This window comes from Pholcus phalangioides, unplaced genomic scaffold (genome assembly GCF_987345545.1).
Source record: "Pholcus phalangioides strain wild (caught in Gottingen) unplaced genomic scaffold, Ppha-v1.0 ptg000039l_1, whole genome shotgun sequence".
In the NCBI taxonomy this organism is placed as follows: domain Eukaryota; kingdom Metazoa; phylum Arthropoda; class Arachnida; order Araneae; family Pholcidae; genus Pholcus; species Pholcus phalangioides.
The window spans coordinates 31,400,049-31,418,359 of record NW_028301625.1 but is presented as its reverse complement, the minus strand read 5'-3'; the positions used below and the strand labels follow the sequence as shown (position 1 = coordinate 31,418,359).

The following is an 18,311-nucleotide window of genomic DNA, read 5'->3' as shown; positions in this document are numbered from 1 at the left end:
CTTGACAGTGCTGGCTTCGGTTTCATTTGGGTTCAACAAAATCCAAGTCTTGAAAAGCTTATCTTCCACTGATTATCGAGAGCATAAAAAACTGGAGTATCCAAACTGATTTCTCCCGTATTGTAAATAGTAAAAATTTTTCTCACTATAAAGATTTATAGCTGATAAAAAAATAGCTATAAAAAAATAACTTTCCTGATGGAAGATTATTTTTTCCTCCCTTTTCATATCTCAGTCAAAAGGGTTTTTGCCCAACTCAGATTTAATCAGACATCAATTTTTGTTAATGGTAAAAACCTTTCTATAGATCCCATCATCAATTGTACATATTGCAACCTTTTGGTATTTGAGGATTGGAATCATGTAATTTTTCACTGCCCTTTTTACTCTAACCCCAGATCCAAATATTTAAATCTCTCTTCAGGTCCCGCTAATATTGCTCAATTACTTTCGATCACTGATAACATACTCAATATATCTATTTATCTTATCATGTATTCGCCTACGCTCGCTCTGTTTGGACTGAAGTCCATATTTTTCTATTGTTATTAATTTACTTTTTCTTTTATTACTTGCTTTTTGTCCGCTCTGTATGTATATTACCTACTATTATTTGTCGGTATATTATAATGTTTATTCTGTGTCTGCTTATCATTCATTCATTATTTCCCCTTACCTTATATTAACTGTTCTGACACCAACATATGTGCTTCATTATATTCCCAATGCATGGTATATTTTGTAAATATGACTGTAAAATGTAGCAACAATGAATTGCCACTCATTGAAGGACCTACTGGTCAAATCAATAAAATTTATTATTATTATTATAGTTAAAATTTTCTAGGAATATGCATGTACATTTGCCTGGTAAGGCCTCAGAAAAATCACTTGGTTTGGGGGCCCATGGTGCTTTTTGGTATCATAATTACTAGTTACTGATGTTTATGTGTCTTTCTAAAAATTCTATGAACATGCATCCATTATTAAAAAAACATTTCTGCCTCAAAAAATTGTTGATACTCAACATCAGAAGATAAGAGTTCTGATTTTGAACAATATAGCTCAAACAAAATAAGCAGATACTTTCATGTTAAAATGATACAGTTATAAAACTCATTCTTTGATGCAATGTTTTCACAAAGATTCCCCGAAAATTATCAAATCATTACTTTTAACACTTTGCATTTGGATGTAACTGATATAGTCATGTTTCAAACCTATATTAATTAGTCTAATAACACCATATCAACAGTGCACTAATGATCAACAGGTTTGTGTTTGAATAACAGCTCAAAAATAGATGTCTTTATCCTGTCATACAGAATCTGATTCTAATTCTGTCTGTGATCTGCCTAATTAATTCATCTGGATTATATGGAATGAATTTGGTTTGATAAAAATTAACATGCTAATATACAGGGTGATTCTAAATTCATGGAACAAACGTTAAGAGATAATATAAGACACCTAAACAAGCATTTTTGGTCATAGAATGTATAGTCAAACCAAACACAATAGAGGGTGTTTTTAAGAAGTGCACAGCAGCATTTCACCAAAAGAAAATATCATATTTTCTGGTGTATTTGCCATGATAAAAGTGGTTGATGTGCTATCAACCACTCAAGGGTTCAGAGGGTTGTAATGTGGTAAGCCTACTCATGGTGCAACCTGAGTAATGCAAAATTTACCACAAGTCATTATACCATAGCATAAAACTTGATGGTTCTCACACAAATAAAAACCAAACTCCAATCCAAAAGTGCACACGCACCAATAAAAACCAAATTTTTTAAACCAAAGTTTGGTTTTTATTCGTGCATAGACCATCAAAGTCATGCTGTGCCAAACAATGACAAGCCAGGCATAGATTCAGAGAAATGTGTTGGGAGGGGATCTATTGTGTAGGTTTGTTTGATTGCTCTGTAAAATATAGGACTGCACTACTGCCTTTGCTAATGTGATTTGACCACACACTCTATGAACAAAAATGATTGTTTAGGCATCTTTTTTCACCTCTTAAAGTTTGTCCCATGAATTTAGAATCACTATGTAATATAGTATACAGCATAATTTCGATATAATGGTATTTTATGGACCAAGAGAAAATGTTCTAGAAGGATTATCCTCATATCGAGAGGCAGTCTCATTGCCATGCACTACATTTATGCTATTGTTGACATCTATTCTAAACTGGTATTATTAGTACCACCAGAAAATACAGTTATGAGGATTTATTGGCCACACAAAATTATAAGTTATTATGTAATTAATAAAATTCAATTAAGTGTCTCACCCGGTAAAAGAGTTTACTGTAACATATTTTTGTGTCTCATAGACAATGTGGCAATAATGACAACTTCTCTAACACCTTGGAGTGGGGAAGGGGCAAGTGATGCAAAATACTGAAGTCAGTAGATGCCTTCAGAATAACCAAACTAGCAAGGTGTTTAAAAATAAAGAATATTTAAGGTGTTTTTTTAAGCGCGATACAAAAAAAAAAGTTATAATTGTTTCAAAATTTCTTTAAAAATATCTTTATAGTAAACAAGTAAAGTAGTAGTTAGCATGTTAAAGTATATCATTGTATCAAGGAGTTTCACATTAAAGGCAATTCCAAATCCGATTTGAAAAAAGATTTGTTGCTTTATATCGAGTATCACTGTAGCAAGAGTTCATATTAGCGAGAAAGGCAATTTCTGACAATATATGGAGGTATTGATCCTACAGATATGTCAGACCATTTTTTCAATTTTAGGTAGTAGTTCTCTAAGTATGTGCTGTGGCTCTTAGAGACATCACAATAAAGTGATAGCATTGATGTATGCATGTTTAGTGCCTTGAAATAGTTCTTTTTAGACTATTCTGGGGAAACATACTGAGGATTCCCTCAGAAGTTCAAATAAATATACATCTTCTCCTTCAGAGATGGCTGCCGAATTCAATTTAGCTTTCTACTCGGTTTTCTCAATAGACCTCTCCCCTCCCCAATAATTTTTTTTTGATTGTATCCACAACTAACCCAAAATATCTTTCTCCAAACAGGGTATCCTAAAATTATTGAAAAAACAAACCATATTCTGTTAGCCCTGATGACATCCAAATTCCATTCTTAAATTCTGTGCTGATGAAGTCTCTGACTATCTTTTAATTCTGTTTAATGTTTCACTAAATACTGCTATCCTCCTCAATGACTGGAAAATCAATAAAATTATTCCTATCCACAAATCAGGTCCACTTTCTAATCCCCTTAACTTTATGCCAATATCAATCACCTCCTCCTGCTGTAAAATCTTTGAACATATTGTAGCAAAAGAAATCTGTATTCACTTAGACTCCATCCACTTCCCCCCCCAACCAACACGGCTTCAGACAATCTCTCTCTACTACCTCTCAATTGGCCTTCTTCATCCACGACCTCTCGGGAGCCATTGATAAAAACCTACAAACTGATATCGTTTTCCTAGATTTCTCTAAAGCCTTTGATAAAGTTCCCAATAATAAACTTCTCCTTAAACTCTCATGCCTTGGCCTCAACATACAATTACTTAATTGGATGGAGGCTTTCTTAAAACATCATAAATAGTTTGCCCATTTTAATGATAACTCCCCATCCACCCAGTAAAGTCTGGGACCCCTCAAGGATCGGTCCTCATGTAAATTACTTCCTCTTGAAAAAAATACTCGTACTCCATCAATAATTTAACGCTATCCCAAGTTTCTCAAATCAAATACCTTGGTGTCATCATCTCAGCCGACCTACGTTGGAACAAACATTGACTACATTTACCCCAGAAGTGTCTTACCAAACTTTTCTTCCTCCGCCGCAACCTTATACACTCCACTCGGGATATCAGACTACTCTCTTATCAAGCTTATATCTCCCCCGTTCTTTTTTATGCCGATGAAATCTGGTACCCCTACACCTTTTGTAATATAGACAAACTTGAATCAATTTAAAATAAATCCACCCGATTTGCTCACGACTGCTGGTCATCTTTAGTTTTAAACGAGAGTTTCATCTCCTCCCTCTATCTACTCTGTCTCATTTCTCGATTAACATTGTTTTATAAAATTTTCCATGGCCAATTTAAAATAGATACATCTGGTATCTTAGCCAAACCATCCTACATCTCTAGAAGACTCGACCATTCCCTTAAATTAAAACATATTTTTGCTTCTACTGAATGCTTTAAATAGAGCTTCTTTCCTCATACCATTGGTGAATGGAACGAACTCCCAAGCTCTATTGTCGAATTCCCCACTATCACTAGTTTCTTTTGTCTAATATCAAACAATATTTTTGTCATTTTCAATCGCATCCTCTTGTATAGGCCCCAGGGCCAACAATGTTGTATAAATAAATAAACATGAATAAAGTTGTCATGGCAAGGGAGCAGCGGGTAACACAAGTTTGTGAACCACTGATTTGAGGATTGAAAATTTTCATGGCACAAAGTTAAGTTGTTGAATCTAGTAAAATATTCTAGAATAAAATAAAAGTGATGCATATATAATCATTTCAGCACAAAATGCTTCAAGTGACTGTGAATAGTCGTAAAAGGAGATTGTGTTGATAGGCTGTTTCAGACAAACTGATTGGATAGTCAGTTTGTCTGAAACAGCCTTGTTCAGCGTTTCTCAAAATTTCTGAACCCAAAGACTAGTAAAATATCTGAAACAATTCGATGGATCACTTGTCCCTCATATTATGGGACATTCTGTATTTTCAGTTGTTCCGAATTGTTTCGTGCATTTGTCTAGTTTTTTCAGCGATGCTTATTTAACTTTTTAATGTTTACAAAAATCATGAATAAACAATGTTTTCATAATTATTATAGTAATTATGGCTATAAATAAAAATATTCATCTTACGTGTTTGTCAGGTACAAAGTTTTTCCCTCAACTTTTAGGAATTTTGCCAACTTACGGTAACGCTTCTGATGACAATTGTCGATGTCCCGTATATTTTACCATAGTCAAGATCCCAATTCCCCTTATTTTTCTCAATGGAAAATGGTTATCAATTAATTGATAACCAAATATATTTTTGTTTACTCTGTGATTTGTGGTGTAGCAGCCCTTTATTTTTCCCACCCTTCATACATTTTTGCAGGAATTAGCAAATTTGTCATAAATAGCTCATCTTTTGGCAAATCAGTGCTTCGTACAATAAGTGATATCCCATATTTATGATCACAATTCCCCAAACTTTCCTTGATGAGGTATGGTAAACCCCTGAGGTATGAAAAGGCACAATTTTTTATTTAAACCCATATGGCTATTAGTAATACAAATTACAATTGAATAATTTTTTATTCAGTTAGAATCAAATTGTCAAGTCTGCCTGCTGACCACCTATGCTAGGCATCTTCAACCTGTTGCTCATGCACACCACAGTGCTACCTGAAGCACCCATAGTGCTCGATAAACGTGTTCGATTTCATGCATGCGAGGACTTAATCAACGTTCCGAATACACACCTTGTACAAACTGCACATTCAAGGATTAAAACCATCCTGATTTCATACATTAGTATGTCAAACTTGCCGAAAGGGTGCTCTTCTTTTGATGAAGGATACAGGGAGTGCTCGCGACTAGAAAAAGGTTGAAGACCTCTGACCTATGCCATCGTCGCGGACCATAGGTTGAGAAATGCTGGTCTAGTGTATTTTAGTATATTAATTTGGAAAAATAAATGAGTATACCATTCATAAGATTTTGCTACTTCTATCAAAAAGAATAGGGCTAATTCTACAAATCTTGTTACAATGCTTTGCTTCATACTTTATTAATTTATTTATACAGTATTTAAAAGTGTCTGTTGTAACGAGTATGGCTTATAACAAGAATCTTGATATTACAAGTAAATTCACAAGTGATTGTCAAAGAGCTAATGTTAAAGATACAAAAATATTTGCTTATATTTATGAATGAAAATCAGAACACATTTGTTGTATAACGACAACAGAAATTCCCAAAAAGCATGTTTTCCTTTCCCTCTTTTTAGGAATTATACATAAAATGGACTAAAAAGAGTGACATTTTTTAAAATCTCTTCACCCTATTCACATAGGTGTTTATAAAGAGACTTGTCAGCACCTCCCCATAGTTAAGAAGACCCTTGTTATATATGTAATAAGTCGAAAAACATATTATTTGTGTGTGTGTCAGTTGAGCAGGTGGTGTACAAAATCTAGTTTTGACATCATTGTTATTTTTATATTTCTCTTGTAATCTCCTTGTAAAATCCTTTTTCCCCTCTCTCCTTTCTTGGAATCTTCCAAAACTGAACGCAGAGTAAAGAGGTCTTAATCATTTTCTCTTCCTTAAATGTTATACTGGACATTTTTATAGAGCAATAAATGTTCCAGTTGCAGAAGCTGCTGCCTTCCACAAAGTGCAAAATTTTGCTAGAAAATCAACAATTTGTATGCATAAATAGTTAACTTTAAATCAGTGGTTCTCAACCCTTTTTAGGCCATGCCCAGCCAAAGCCTCTCTGAAATCCTGATGCCTCCTGTCAGGCCTGTAACTAAAACTTTTGTCAGGAGGGGTACCTCCTGAAAATTCATAGTTCAATGACAATTTTTTTTTTGTCCTTAAAAAACTTTTTTGCTTTGCATCCTTAAATTTTGCAACCCGTAGGGTTTGCTCCACCCCCACCCCCCAGTTCTGTCTCTTTCCCCATTTCCTAAAATTCTTGTTATATAAAAAGTAAAGTCCTATTTATGTTGAGGGAGCTAAAAAAAGTTATTTACTTAGTCAAAAACAGCGGTTCTTAACCAGGGGTTGTTGGAGAGACTTCGGGGGGGGGGGGGCCCTATGAGCTTGGATGAAATAACAATTAACTCATCATTTTTACATTGCTACATAAAGAATATTCTTTTGTAAAGGGCTCCGTGGCTTGCATATTCCTTCTTTTTATTGACACTGGGGGTCCACAAACTTCATCTTATGGACACAAATTGTCAGTAGAACACAAAACATTAAAAACCCCTAGTTAAACCCCTTCCAAAGAAAACATTGAGAGAAAAATTAAAAGAAAGTTATCAAAAGAAAATGATTAAAAAGTATAAAAAAATTTGAACTGATATAAATATGGTGAGAGTTCTGAAAAGTTCCAAGCCTTTACAAAAAAAAACTTATTCTCAAATTGCCCCCCTTAAAAATCGAATTGGCCCCATGTTGAATCACCACTTTAGATGCATATTTCAGCAAAAGTAGCTTGAAATATAAAGAAATAGGAAAGGAAAATTTATGTAGTTCCCCTTCTATTTATATGTTTCTGCAGTGCAAAAAACTAAAATTTGTGTATAATAAGAAGTCCCTTATAACAATTTTCTCTCTCATTGTGAACTGTCATTATAACAGACTTTTGATGCATTTATTAAATTATCAGTTTATTGGTTTACATCGACTCTAAAGAAACATATATGTTAAAGGCATACTTGGTATGGTTGTGAATTCATTCATTCTTGCTTTTTCTGAACGAAGATAAGAATCGCACACTATCATTGGTGTAAAAGCAAGGTCAACTCCATATTTCCGAACCAATTTTCGAAATGGAAGCCTTGAAAAAGAATTCAAATCATGAGAACAAATGATAAAAAAAATTGAAATCAAAATTTAAAAACACAATTTTGAATGAATAATGCATCTGTAGGCTTACATAGTTCCAACATCAAGATGAAGAAATTAAGAAAAATAATGAAACAAAAAACCAAAAATTTTACAGATAAAATCAAAATCATTCAGTTGCTCTTTAAGAGCATACGTTCCTCTACAACAGACTTATCAGGTTGCATGTGTCTGTGAACATGCATTCTCAGAGGGAAATCATGTGATTCAGTTCAACTAGACGGATAACTTATCCACCCCTGATAAATTATCACCCCTAGTTAAATGTCAAGTTCATAGAAATTTCCAAACAATACCACAATTTTAAGAGAAATGAACTAGCCCTTCGAATAAACCAAGCTTGTTTTCCTGCTCTCCATAACATTCAACAAAAAACAAACTCCAATGATTTGGGGGGGGGGGGGCTACAATAAACTTTTTACTGATTGTTCCACAGTGTGATAGTCCAAAATTCTTTCAAATATTTGAATAACTTCAACCTTTTTCTCTGTTCTCTTTGGACAGCAAAAGAAGATCACTGCCAACTCTGTTCACATCTCTAGTAGTAAAAAGTAGTTGAAAACGTTTTCAGTACAATGATTACATTTACAGAAAGTATGTACTCTGTATTACTTTACAAATACTTTTAATGGTGTGAAAAGTTATTTAACTGTAACTAATGAAAGAGTAACTGTAAGTTATTAACTATAATTAATGTTATTTACTGTTAACCTATGCTTCTTCTGTCATCAATGAAATGTATAGATACTCCACAGTCTATCTTTGAATGAAAGATGCAAAACATACATTACACAGATCTGTCACTGGAGATGAAAAGTTTCTTACAAAAAGTGAATGTTACGAAATAAAGAGCATGAATTAGACATGGACACCCCCCCCCCCCAAGCTCTTTGGTAAAATGTGCATGGTGTGGCCCACGAGCCTCCATAATATGTCAAATGTGGCCTGTGCTGTATCACCGGTTAAAGATGCTTGAACTACATTTCACATATGTAAGAAAATGCTCAGTTTCTGATGAGATTGTCATAGTGTAATGCACTATGAACTTTCAATAAATAAACATCATAGTCAGAATAGTACTACCCAACTTATGTCCTGGATAGCATCTTCTAGTTCTGGGTTATTTATACATACTTACTAACTTACCAAACACAGCCAGGCTCTGTCGCTTGCAAAATTTAAGAACATTGCCCCGGAGGCCTGGCCAGAGTTATTTATTCAGATAAATAATCTGGAAACAATCATAACAGCAGACTTATACACTGCCTGGCCAGAAAAAGGGTGCACTAATATTTTATTGGATCCCTTTAGAATGAACTAAAGCACATATTCATCATCTTATTACTTTTATAAGGGACGTATGCAGGGAAAAACATAAGGGGACTGTGTTGTCTTCAAGACAATCAAAAATTAAAAACATTGTTAAATATTCTCATTAAAACACTACAATATTGTAAAAAAATACTTTATACTCTATCTTAACCAGTTTCTGTTAATTTGAAATGCTTTTTGAGGTTAGTATAACTTGAAATTTCTCTGGGAAAGATTCCTTGAGCTCCCCTCAAAACCCTATGTGCTTCCTTCAAAGGTCTATCCTGTGTACACCCATGTGTCCCCCATTATCAGGGCCGCAACTAGATGCTTGGTTACCTGGGGGCAAGTGCATATTTTGACGCCCCCTTGTAATGTTGAAGGAGAGGTTTCAGAATGAAATTTGCGCCACCTTGGGTACAGCGCCCGGGGCACGAGACCTGCCTGCTCCCCCTAGTTACAGCCCTGCCCATTATTCATTAGAAGTTACTCACAGGAATGTTTATTTACTAGTGATGCTTTATTAATATAAAATTGTTTCCTCACCAGACCAATGCTAACTACAAGCTGCTTTAACAATGCAAAGAGAAAAAAAAAATTATACACTCTAAATTTGGTGCTTTTGTCCCAACCTTGTAACTCATCAGATATTTCAATATCACATATTCATTTGATCTAGTTTTACTATTCAATTTTTTTTATAGGGAAAAACTTCACTACTGATGATAAAGTGAAACTTTTTTTGGACGAGTGTCCCATTTTCTATAATTACATTACGATGACATATAAAAACTTATTTCTACCATATTCCCCTGCATTAGCCGGCATGCTCCTAAACTCGAGAGACACCAGACTTTTGTATGTTGGGGTCTGGTCCATTCCTGGCAAGCTGAGAAAAGTGAGGTTCAATAAGAATCACTGTATTCATTCAGTCAATTCAATGGATTTTTATAATAAGGATATTTAATTAAGGATTTTTTCCAGAATCTGTGAATCGAATACAGGTATTTCTGGCATGCTGGTCTCCCTTGATGTTTGCCAGCTAATGTGGGGGGGGGGGGTATGGTAAGTAGAAAAAAAGTCATAATTACTGATGGAGAGTACCTGGATTATTAGGTAAATGATTAATGAATCTTTAATATATATTTATAGTAGTGCTCAAAAGTCTTTTGACAACCATAAAATGTGACAAAAATTTTTATTTGAATTTTTTAATGAAATCTATCCACTGAAACATAAACACTGAGTCTTGTTAACAAAATATTATGAACAAAAAATTGTATATCTAAACTTTTTAAATTTAGAAAAAAATGAAATTATTTTTATGTTGTCTCAAGTCTTTTGACACAAACAAACGAGAAAGTAAGCACCTACTAAATAATCAAATCAGTCATTGGGCAACATAACAAAGTAGAATAAGTCAGCACTTTGTTGGAAGCAGTTTAGATTGTACAACAACTTGCCTTGTTTTGGTATGAACTCAATGAATAAGAAAAAATTCGCACAATCGAAAAAAACCATTGACTATAACTTCTCGTCTATCGAACTCGACCCATAAAATGCTTGATGGTATTCAAGTTATAGCTCTACTTCACCACCCATGAAACTCTCAGTTTGTTGAATTTCAAGTAATTTCTAACAACTTTTGAGCTACATTTACGGTAATTTTCATGCTAGAATATCTGTAAGAGTGGCACGTGTCATGTCGTAAAGGATGACATGATTATGAAATATATTTTTGTAACAAAACCTGACCCTTGAGTGTTTTTTTTTTTTTCAGCAGCCAAAGAGTACCAACACTGTTGGCAGAGAAGCATCCCCACTTTCCCCTTCGTTTTAACAGTAAGAGCCTATAGGTCCCCCTAATAGCTTAATAATTACTTTATAATAGGGATCTTCAACACAACACATGGCCCACCAAGAAATTGATTAGTGAAACCAGCATTCCACTATCTGAAGCTATGATTGTAATTCTCATTCATTTTGGTCATTTGATCATTTTTGTTGCACCACAGTCATTTTCTGCACATGACGGCTGATTAGACTGGTACCTTCAATTTATTGCCAATTCCAAATGGCAGCCTTTTTTATACTCATCGAGAGGTTGGGTGCTAACCCCTTGATGTGAGATTCCCCATGGCAGCAATCTTTTTCTGCGGTCATGTCGCAATTTTTGTTTTACCCATGTCAAGAAAATTTCTGACAAGGACGACCGGGTATCAAACTCGCGCGACACCTCTAAACATTCTTTGGTACTTTAAGCAAGTATCCTATTGACTGGGCTACCATGCCTCATTCATTTTGGACATTCTTTCTGATCGTGTGAACAGTTGGTATGTCTACAGAAAAATCAAATCTTGACCAGAATTCTCACTGACTAGTTTCCACTTTATATCAATAGGAGAATAATTTATTAAAATTTTCTGAATTTTATTAGAAAATTCTTTATCAATAGTAGTGAAGGGATAAAACCTTGGAATATATTTGTTGATGAATTTGTTATTTTAAGATGAAAATTGGTTTTTTTAAGCATCAGACTGAGAGAGTCTTTGGTATTACTGTACAAAACTCTCAGAGTGAGCAAGCTCTAAATTTGTTAAATTAATTTATAATTACTTTATAATTAATTAATGGTTGTTTATCAATAAATTATTGATAATTTTATATATATAATTTATATTTATATTTGTTTTTTTTTATTTTTCTCACAATAAATTCAAATTTCACCATAACAACTCATTATATAGTGACTAGGAGGGAGGGGCTGCCCACAACACGTGATTCATCCATCACATTAAATGTGGCCCATTTAACTTTACAGAAATATTGATGTGGCCCTTGGGTGAAAAATGTTGAAGACTACTACCTTATAATTACAATCAAACCCAGTTATAGCACCCGCCTCCATTGTAGTGCCACAAAACTTTCAGTGAAAAAAATCTTCCATACGGGGATTATAATGTAAAAAACTCATTTTAGTGCCAACTCATTTATAACGTCAACTACTGATTGGATGTATACAAAGCCAATGTGCCATTTTCCAAAAATTTCTACATTTCTTCTCTCATTACACATTTCTTTCTCCCCAGAAGGAGTTGTGGATATATCCTTTTCATTCCACTATTATTATCGGTCAGCTTTGATGCTCACCGATAATAACAGTGGAATAGAAAGGCTAAAATTCTTTGGTCAGCATAAGAATACAAATGACTAAGAATAAAGAATGGCATGATCAGGGGGTCATGGAAAGTACATTATATTTATGGAGTGACACTAATAAGACACTGAAATGCAGTAGTTCACAATACTTCGAGACGCGAATGCAAGCCGATCTCCCCGTTAAAAAGTCTCACCGCAGAGAGCAACAGGCTTACAACAGTATAATTATTCATTACACTTCACTCAACTGAGAGCTGAGAAAAACTCAGTTTAAAAAAACTGATTGCAGATGGCAGCACTACACATAACAAGCATTACACAGAAACAAACTTCACGGAAGGTTCACTATACGTATACACACACATTCCAACAAGGGCGTAGCCAGGGGGGGGGACTTGGGGGTCTGGTCCCCCCCCCCCGAAATGTGAGAAAATGACCGAAAAAAGGGAAAAAGATGGCCAAATCTATTGTTCTGTCACTTTGGTCCCCCCCCGAAATGAAAGTGGTCCCCCCCCGAACGAAATTTCTGGCTACGCCCCTGCATTCCAACATGTACCAATTCATTAGAAGTTATGCAGAGGAATATAGATGAGGTGCATGTCTGGTGTAATAGTAGTTCATAATAAATGCGTGAATTTATGTAATAGAGCTTCTCTGAAATGATAATCTGATATAACGCCAAACTCATTATAGAGTGAAAATTCCTTAGGACAGATGTTGGCGTTACAACGGGATTTGACTGTACCTAAAGAAGCCTGTAATATCTCATATGGTGTATTACATATTACCTATTTGTATCTTGGACTGTTTCTTTTGTCAATAGAAAAATTGACATAATTCTTCATCACCCTTTTGTAGTTAAGTAATAATGATTTTTTTTCTTCTCACTTAGAAGACATAACATAGCATAATTTATTTGTTCCCAGTCAATTACGATAAAACTATACAAATTAGAGTTTACAATTACATTACATATTTTACAATATTTGAAAGAAATTGCTAGAGAAAGAAAAAATATTTGAATATACACGGTAGAACAGTCAAGTCATAATGTGATGAAGAAAGCTGGGACAGGGAAGAGAGCAGTAGCTAAAAGCTAGTAAAATGCTCTCGATAAGCCCATAAAAGACAACCAAACAAGCCCATAATGTTCAGCTAACATTTTACAAGTGATACACTCACATTTAGTCTACGTTTTGAATTAATTTCATCAGATTTTTTGCCTAGTGGACATTTTAAAGATCTCTATTTGCTTGCACTTTGATTGATTTACCTATCCTGTCTGTTGTCTTCTTTGGTCGTATCGAAAGAAAATTACTTTTTACAGGTTCTCAAGATTATTAAACACGGTTCTAAAAATTGTGAACTGTCTTGAAATACCAAAATTACTAGCCACTTCAGCTTGACTTACCCATTACTTAAAACATTAATTATACTTTCCCAGGAAAAATCCACTGAATATTTTTTTTATGTGTTTTAGTTTTCATTGTGTTCGGCACAACCTTACTAAAAATTCATATTAAATAAGAATTAATCATTTCCATGTTTGACTAAACTATATTTGTCAAACCAGGGTTGTTTGGTTTAAACCACGTTGGTTTTAATCAAGTGGTTTTTTTTTCCAAAAAATCAAATGTACAAGTGGCCTAAATATAATTTTTTTTTTCCTGAAAAAAAAAATGTGGGGGGGTAGGGGCAGCTCGTGAAGGAGGCACGTAGGAGCATGCGCACCCTCCTGAAAATTACAAGTCATTAATTTAATTCTTCAAATGGATTTGATACCAACTTAATACCACTGAATTTTTCTTTTTTTAAACTGAATTTGATAAATTAGAAAAAGAAATACATATTTTTGGAAGCATTGATAAAAAAAAAAAGAGTCCCTTGAAATAGTGGTCATATGGTCAAGGTTCGGTGGCACTTTCCATGGAGAGAGAGTTCTATATTCTCCTTTCCTCTTTAGGTGCTTTCTGTCATGTGCCTTAGAGATAACCTTTAGTAGTAGAAATACAAGAGAAGAGAGAAAGGGAGATAGCACAGGTTATTATGGTCGTTTTGGCCGCGCTGAAAATGTGCCGCAGATACTGATGCTGCCATCTACATTCTTTTAAACATATCATCTTTTAAACATATTTGAATACAAAATATATATATTTTATAACTTTATCATAGAATTTTGTACACCTTTTACATAAGAGTATAATATTCAGGGGTCTATCCAGACCTTTTTTGTAGGGTCCTGTTTTTGTGAAAAATTTCCTTATTTTTGTGAAAAGGATCATTAATTTTGTGAAAAATAAGTAATTTTGCAGGAAGTGAAGTAATCTAATTAATCTATCACAAAAGAAATAACATTTCAAATTCATGGTTTCATTAATTCTTATTTTGTCAAAATCCATTTTTCAGGTCCAGAATTTTGTAAAAGCTTTGTGTTTTTAGATCCGAAATTTTTTAAAGGGTCCAGAAAAAATAAGGGTTCCAAAATTTTGGCTGGGTAGACCCCTGATATTGGAAGAAGAATATAAATTTTCATAATCTGCAAAAACCATCGCTGATGGCAACTGTTAAACTTAAATGATGATTTTCAACATTGCTAAGATATTGATTAAGCTCACTGCGCAAACTATTTATGTAAATGTTGCATTGATAGAGCGTTATTATTTTTGTACAGCATAGATATACAGATAATGAGAAAAATAATTTGATAAACAAAAATAAAAGTTTTAAAAATGCAGTGCAATACTTTACTAATTGTAAATAGTGCATGTACATATCTACATATTTTCACCAATAGATAGCAGTATATTTTTGGAAATCTGCACCCTCCCCAAAATATCCGACTATAAGCCACCACTGTGGTGAGGGGGGTTACCTCAAAATGTTATGAATAGTGGTCAGACTGCACAATTTGGTGAATTGCAAGCACATGTACATCATGACCATGTCATACTCTGACCTTGAACAAGCATTTTTGTGCTTTCACCTCGCAGCCCCATAACATGGTGGATAACATATTTAACATTTCTTGAATAAGTTGTAGTTATTTGTTCAATTACTTTATTTTTATGTTGTTTCCATGAATTATATGAAATTGTGCAATGGTAATTAAGTTATCATTTCGCCCTGACTGGCTATCATTTCCATGCTGCGAGTAAATTTCCCACGTGTTGGATGAGTACATTGTCATTAATTTTATAATATTTTTTCCCCCTTGCCATTTACAATTCCATTGCTTCAGGAATATTCATGCAAATTTTTGAAGTCATTCTGATGATGGTTCTTTTTTTAAAGTGTTTTGAAATCAGAACTTTAGTTATAATCACTCCATATATCGTAAATCATTGCTAATTAATCTGCATTATTTGTGCTTCATTAAATACATTATATTCACCTAATTTTTAGCACAGGTTTTGCAAAATAGCTTCCTAATTAAGCATACTGAAAGTAACTGGAGAAAAACCTTTATATTGTATGGTTAATAATAAAATTAAGAATTTTCAAACACAAAGTAATTCATTGATTTGATCAAAAAATAATTAAATTACAAAAATTAGTTTTTTAAAATTTAAGAAATATTTATAGATTGATTAATATGAGAATAGTGTTAATTACAGTAATAAAAATTTTGTTTTAATTAATTATTAGAAGTTTGAATGATTTTTCAGAAATTTTACTGTTTTTAATTTTAATGCTATTTAAACCAAAAAAAAACCCATTTTTTAGTGTGTTTTTACCAACCTTGGATACCAACACTTTCGATCTGTTCAAAATCAAAATTTAGGCAATAAAAGCTCACTTACCCCAAACAAATTTCAGCTACAGGTGTCGATAAATAACTTCCTTTGCTTTACATGTCAAGACAGTACATGCAAATGAGTTGGTGCTACAAACATTATTCTATTTGTCAAGACTTTTGAGTGAGCTACTGTATGTCATTTTATGGTTATTTTTGGATACTATCATTGCAACCTGATTACTGTGACCAAAAACATGTTCATAAAAAAATTTAACAATTTCAGACACTCAAAAAAATTGATTCATGTAATTTTTCTTACTTGGAATATCTAACCATGGGAGCACACACTTTAGTGAGTTCTGAAGAACGTAACAAATCCATAGGTTTAACATATGTGAAATCATCATCAGACGAATCTTCATTTATTTCAGACCATATTTCTGACATGGTTGATTTAGAATGCTTTCTTCTAATGGACATGGGAGGTGTTTCCCACATCTCTGACCTAGTTAATGTAGGAGGTGTTCCCATCATCTCTGACTTAGTTGCTGTAAAAGGCATTCCCCACTTCTCTGACATAGTTGCCATAGAAGGGATTCCCCACATCTCTGACATAGTTGACCTAGTAGGCATTCCCCACATCTCTGACATGGTTGATTCAGATGGCATTCCCCACATCTCTGACATGGTTGATTCAGATGGCATTCCCCACATCTCTGACATGATCGATGCAGATGGCATTCCCCACATCTCTGACATGGTCGATGCAGATGGCATTTCCCACATCTCTGGCATGGTTGACTGAGAAGGCTTTTCACATGTCTTTGATATTTCTTTTACCTTTGGTCTGGTTGACTGAGAAGACTTTTCAAATATCTTTGGCCTGGTAGACATGTCTGATGTAGAACGCTCATAAGAAAAGTCAGATACAGAAGGTTTGTATGAAATATCAGGTGTATAAGGCTTGTATGAAATGTCTGATGTAGAAGGCTTGTATGAAATGTCTGATGTAGAAGGCTTTCCTTGCATATCTGATGTAGAAGGCTTTCCTCGCATGTCTGATGCAGAAGGCTTTCCTCGCATGTCTGATGCAGAAGGCTTTCCTCGCATGTCTGATGCAGAAGGCTTTCCTGATGTGTCTTCTGATGTAGAAGGCTTTCCTCGCATGCCTGATGTAGAATTCTTTTCTCGGCTGTCTGATATAGAAGGCTTTTCCTTTATCTCAGACATAGTTGACCTATAATGCTTTTTATATTTCTTTGATGTACAAGGCTTTTCCTTTATCTTCAGTCTTGTTGACTGAGAAGGCCTTTCACATATCTTTGACCTGGTAGACTGAGGAGGCTTTTCACATATTTGAGATACAGTTAATTGAGAAGTCTTTTCACATATCTCTGACATGATTGAATGAGGTTTTTCACTTATCTCTGTTATGGCTAACTGAGGAGACTTTTCACAAATCTCTAACAGGTTTGATTGAGAAGAGTCTTCATATGATGTGGTTGACTCCGAAGTGTCTTTCCACGATGTGTTTGACCGAGAAGAGTCTTCATAGCTTTCTGACAGGGTTGACTGAGAAGATTCTTCACATGACATAGTTGACTGAGAAGTATCTTTACATGATGTGGCAGACTGAGAAGGCTCTTCACATATCGATGACAGGGTTGGATGTGAAATACTTTGACTGATATCTGACATGATTGACAGATTTCTCAATCTATAAAAGTAATGAAATAAAGGTTAATATTAGAAAAAATTGTTAAAATGTCATGAAACTGAAAAGTAATAAAATGTGAATTCTTTGTCTATTTTTTAAAGTGATTGTTGCACTAAAAGTTTTTTGTCATAATAACAAAAAATAAAATAAATAATACACACATTTGTTGAAATTTATTCATTCATGCTCTTAGTTGTAAATTCCCATTTTACAACTGGACTCTGAACTTAAAAAATTCACTATTGTTTTGAATGTGTGGCAGAACTTATAATAATAGAAGTTTATTCATAGCGTTTTGGAATCTGAAACAAACTATGACTAATGTCCCCAGGGATGATAGAGCACACCAAAATAAACTTTTTATTTAAAAAATGCATAGGTGCACACAAGCAATATGTTTTTCTTTAAAGGTATGTTTTGGATTTATACAGATATTTGTCTAGATACTTAATACTTAAAAAACCTTTAGACAATTGTTTAATTATCTTTGTTGCACTATAGTCATTTTCTACACATGAGAGCTAATTAGACCGGGCCCTACAGTTTATTTCTAAATCCAAACAGCTGCAATCGACATTATTTTTTTCCATAAATCTATCTCAGGGGTTCATGCACTAACTCCTTGGGGGGGGGGGGACTTCCTCTAGTAGCAATGTGTTTTGCTGTCATATTATTGCTGTTTCTATTGTACCTTTGCATCAGAAAAGATTCAGACAAAGATGAATCAGGTATCAAACTTGCAACAAC

At 34.0% G+C, this 18,311-nt stretch overlaps 1 protein-coding gene across 1 annotated transcript in view; it reads right to left on the bottom strand.

Annotated features, from left to right (window-relative positions):
• Dus4 (Dihydrouridine synthase 4) overlaps positions 1 to 18,311 on the bottom strand; it is a 62,290-nt gene that overhangs the window by 24,018 nt on the left and 19,961 nt on the right. Inside the window, exons 2-3 of the mRNA XM_089253513.1 lie at positions 16,167 to 17,564; positions 7,452 to 7,573 (exon numbers count right to left, since the gene is read on the bottom strand). Coding sequence (XP_089109639.1) covers positions 7,452 to 7,573; positions 16,167 to 17,545 — 1,501 coding nt within the window. The 5' untranslated portion in view covers positions 17,546 to 17,564. The remainder of the gene's footprint in view (positions 1 to 7,451; positions 7,574 to 16,166; positions 17,565 to 18,311) is intronic.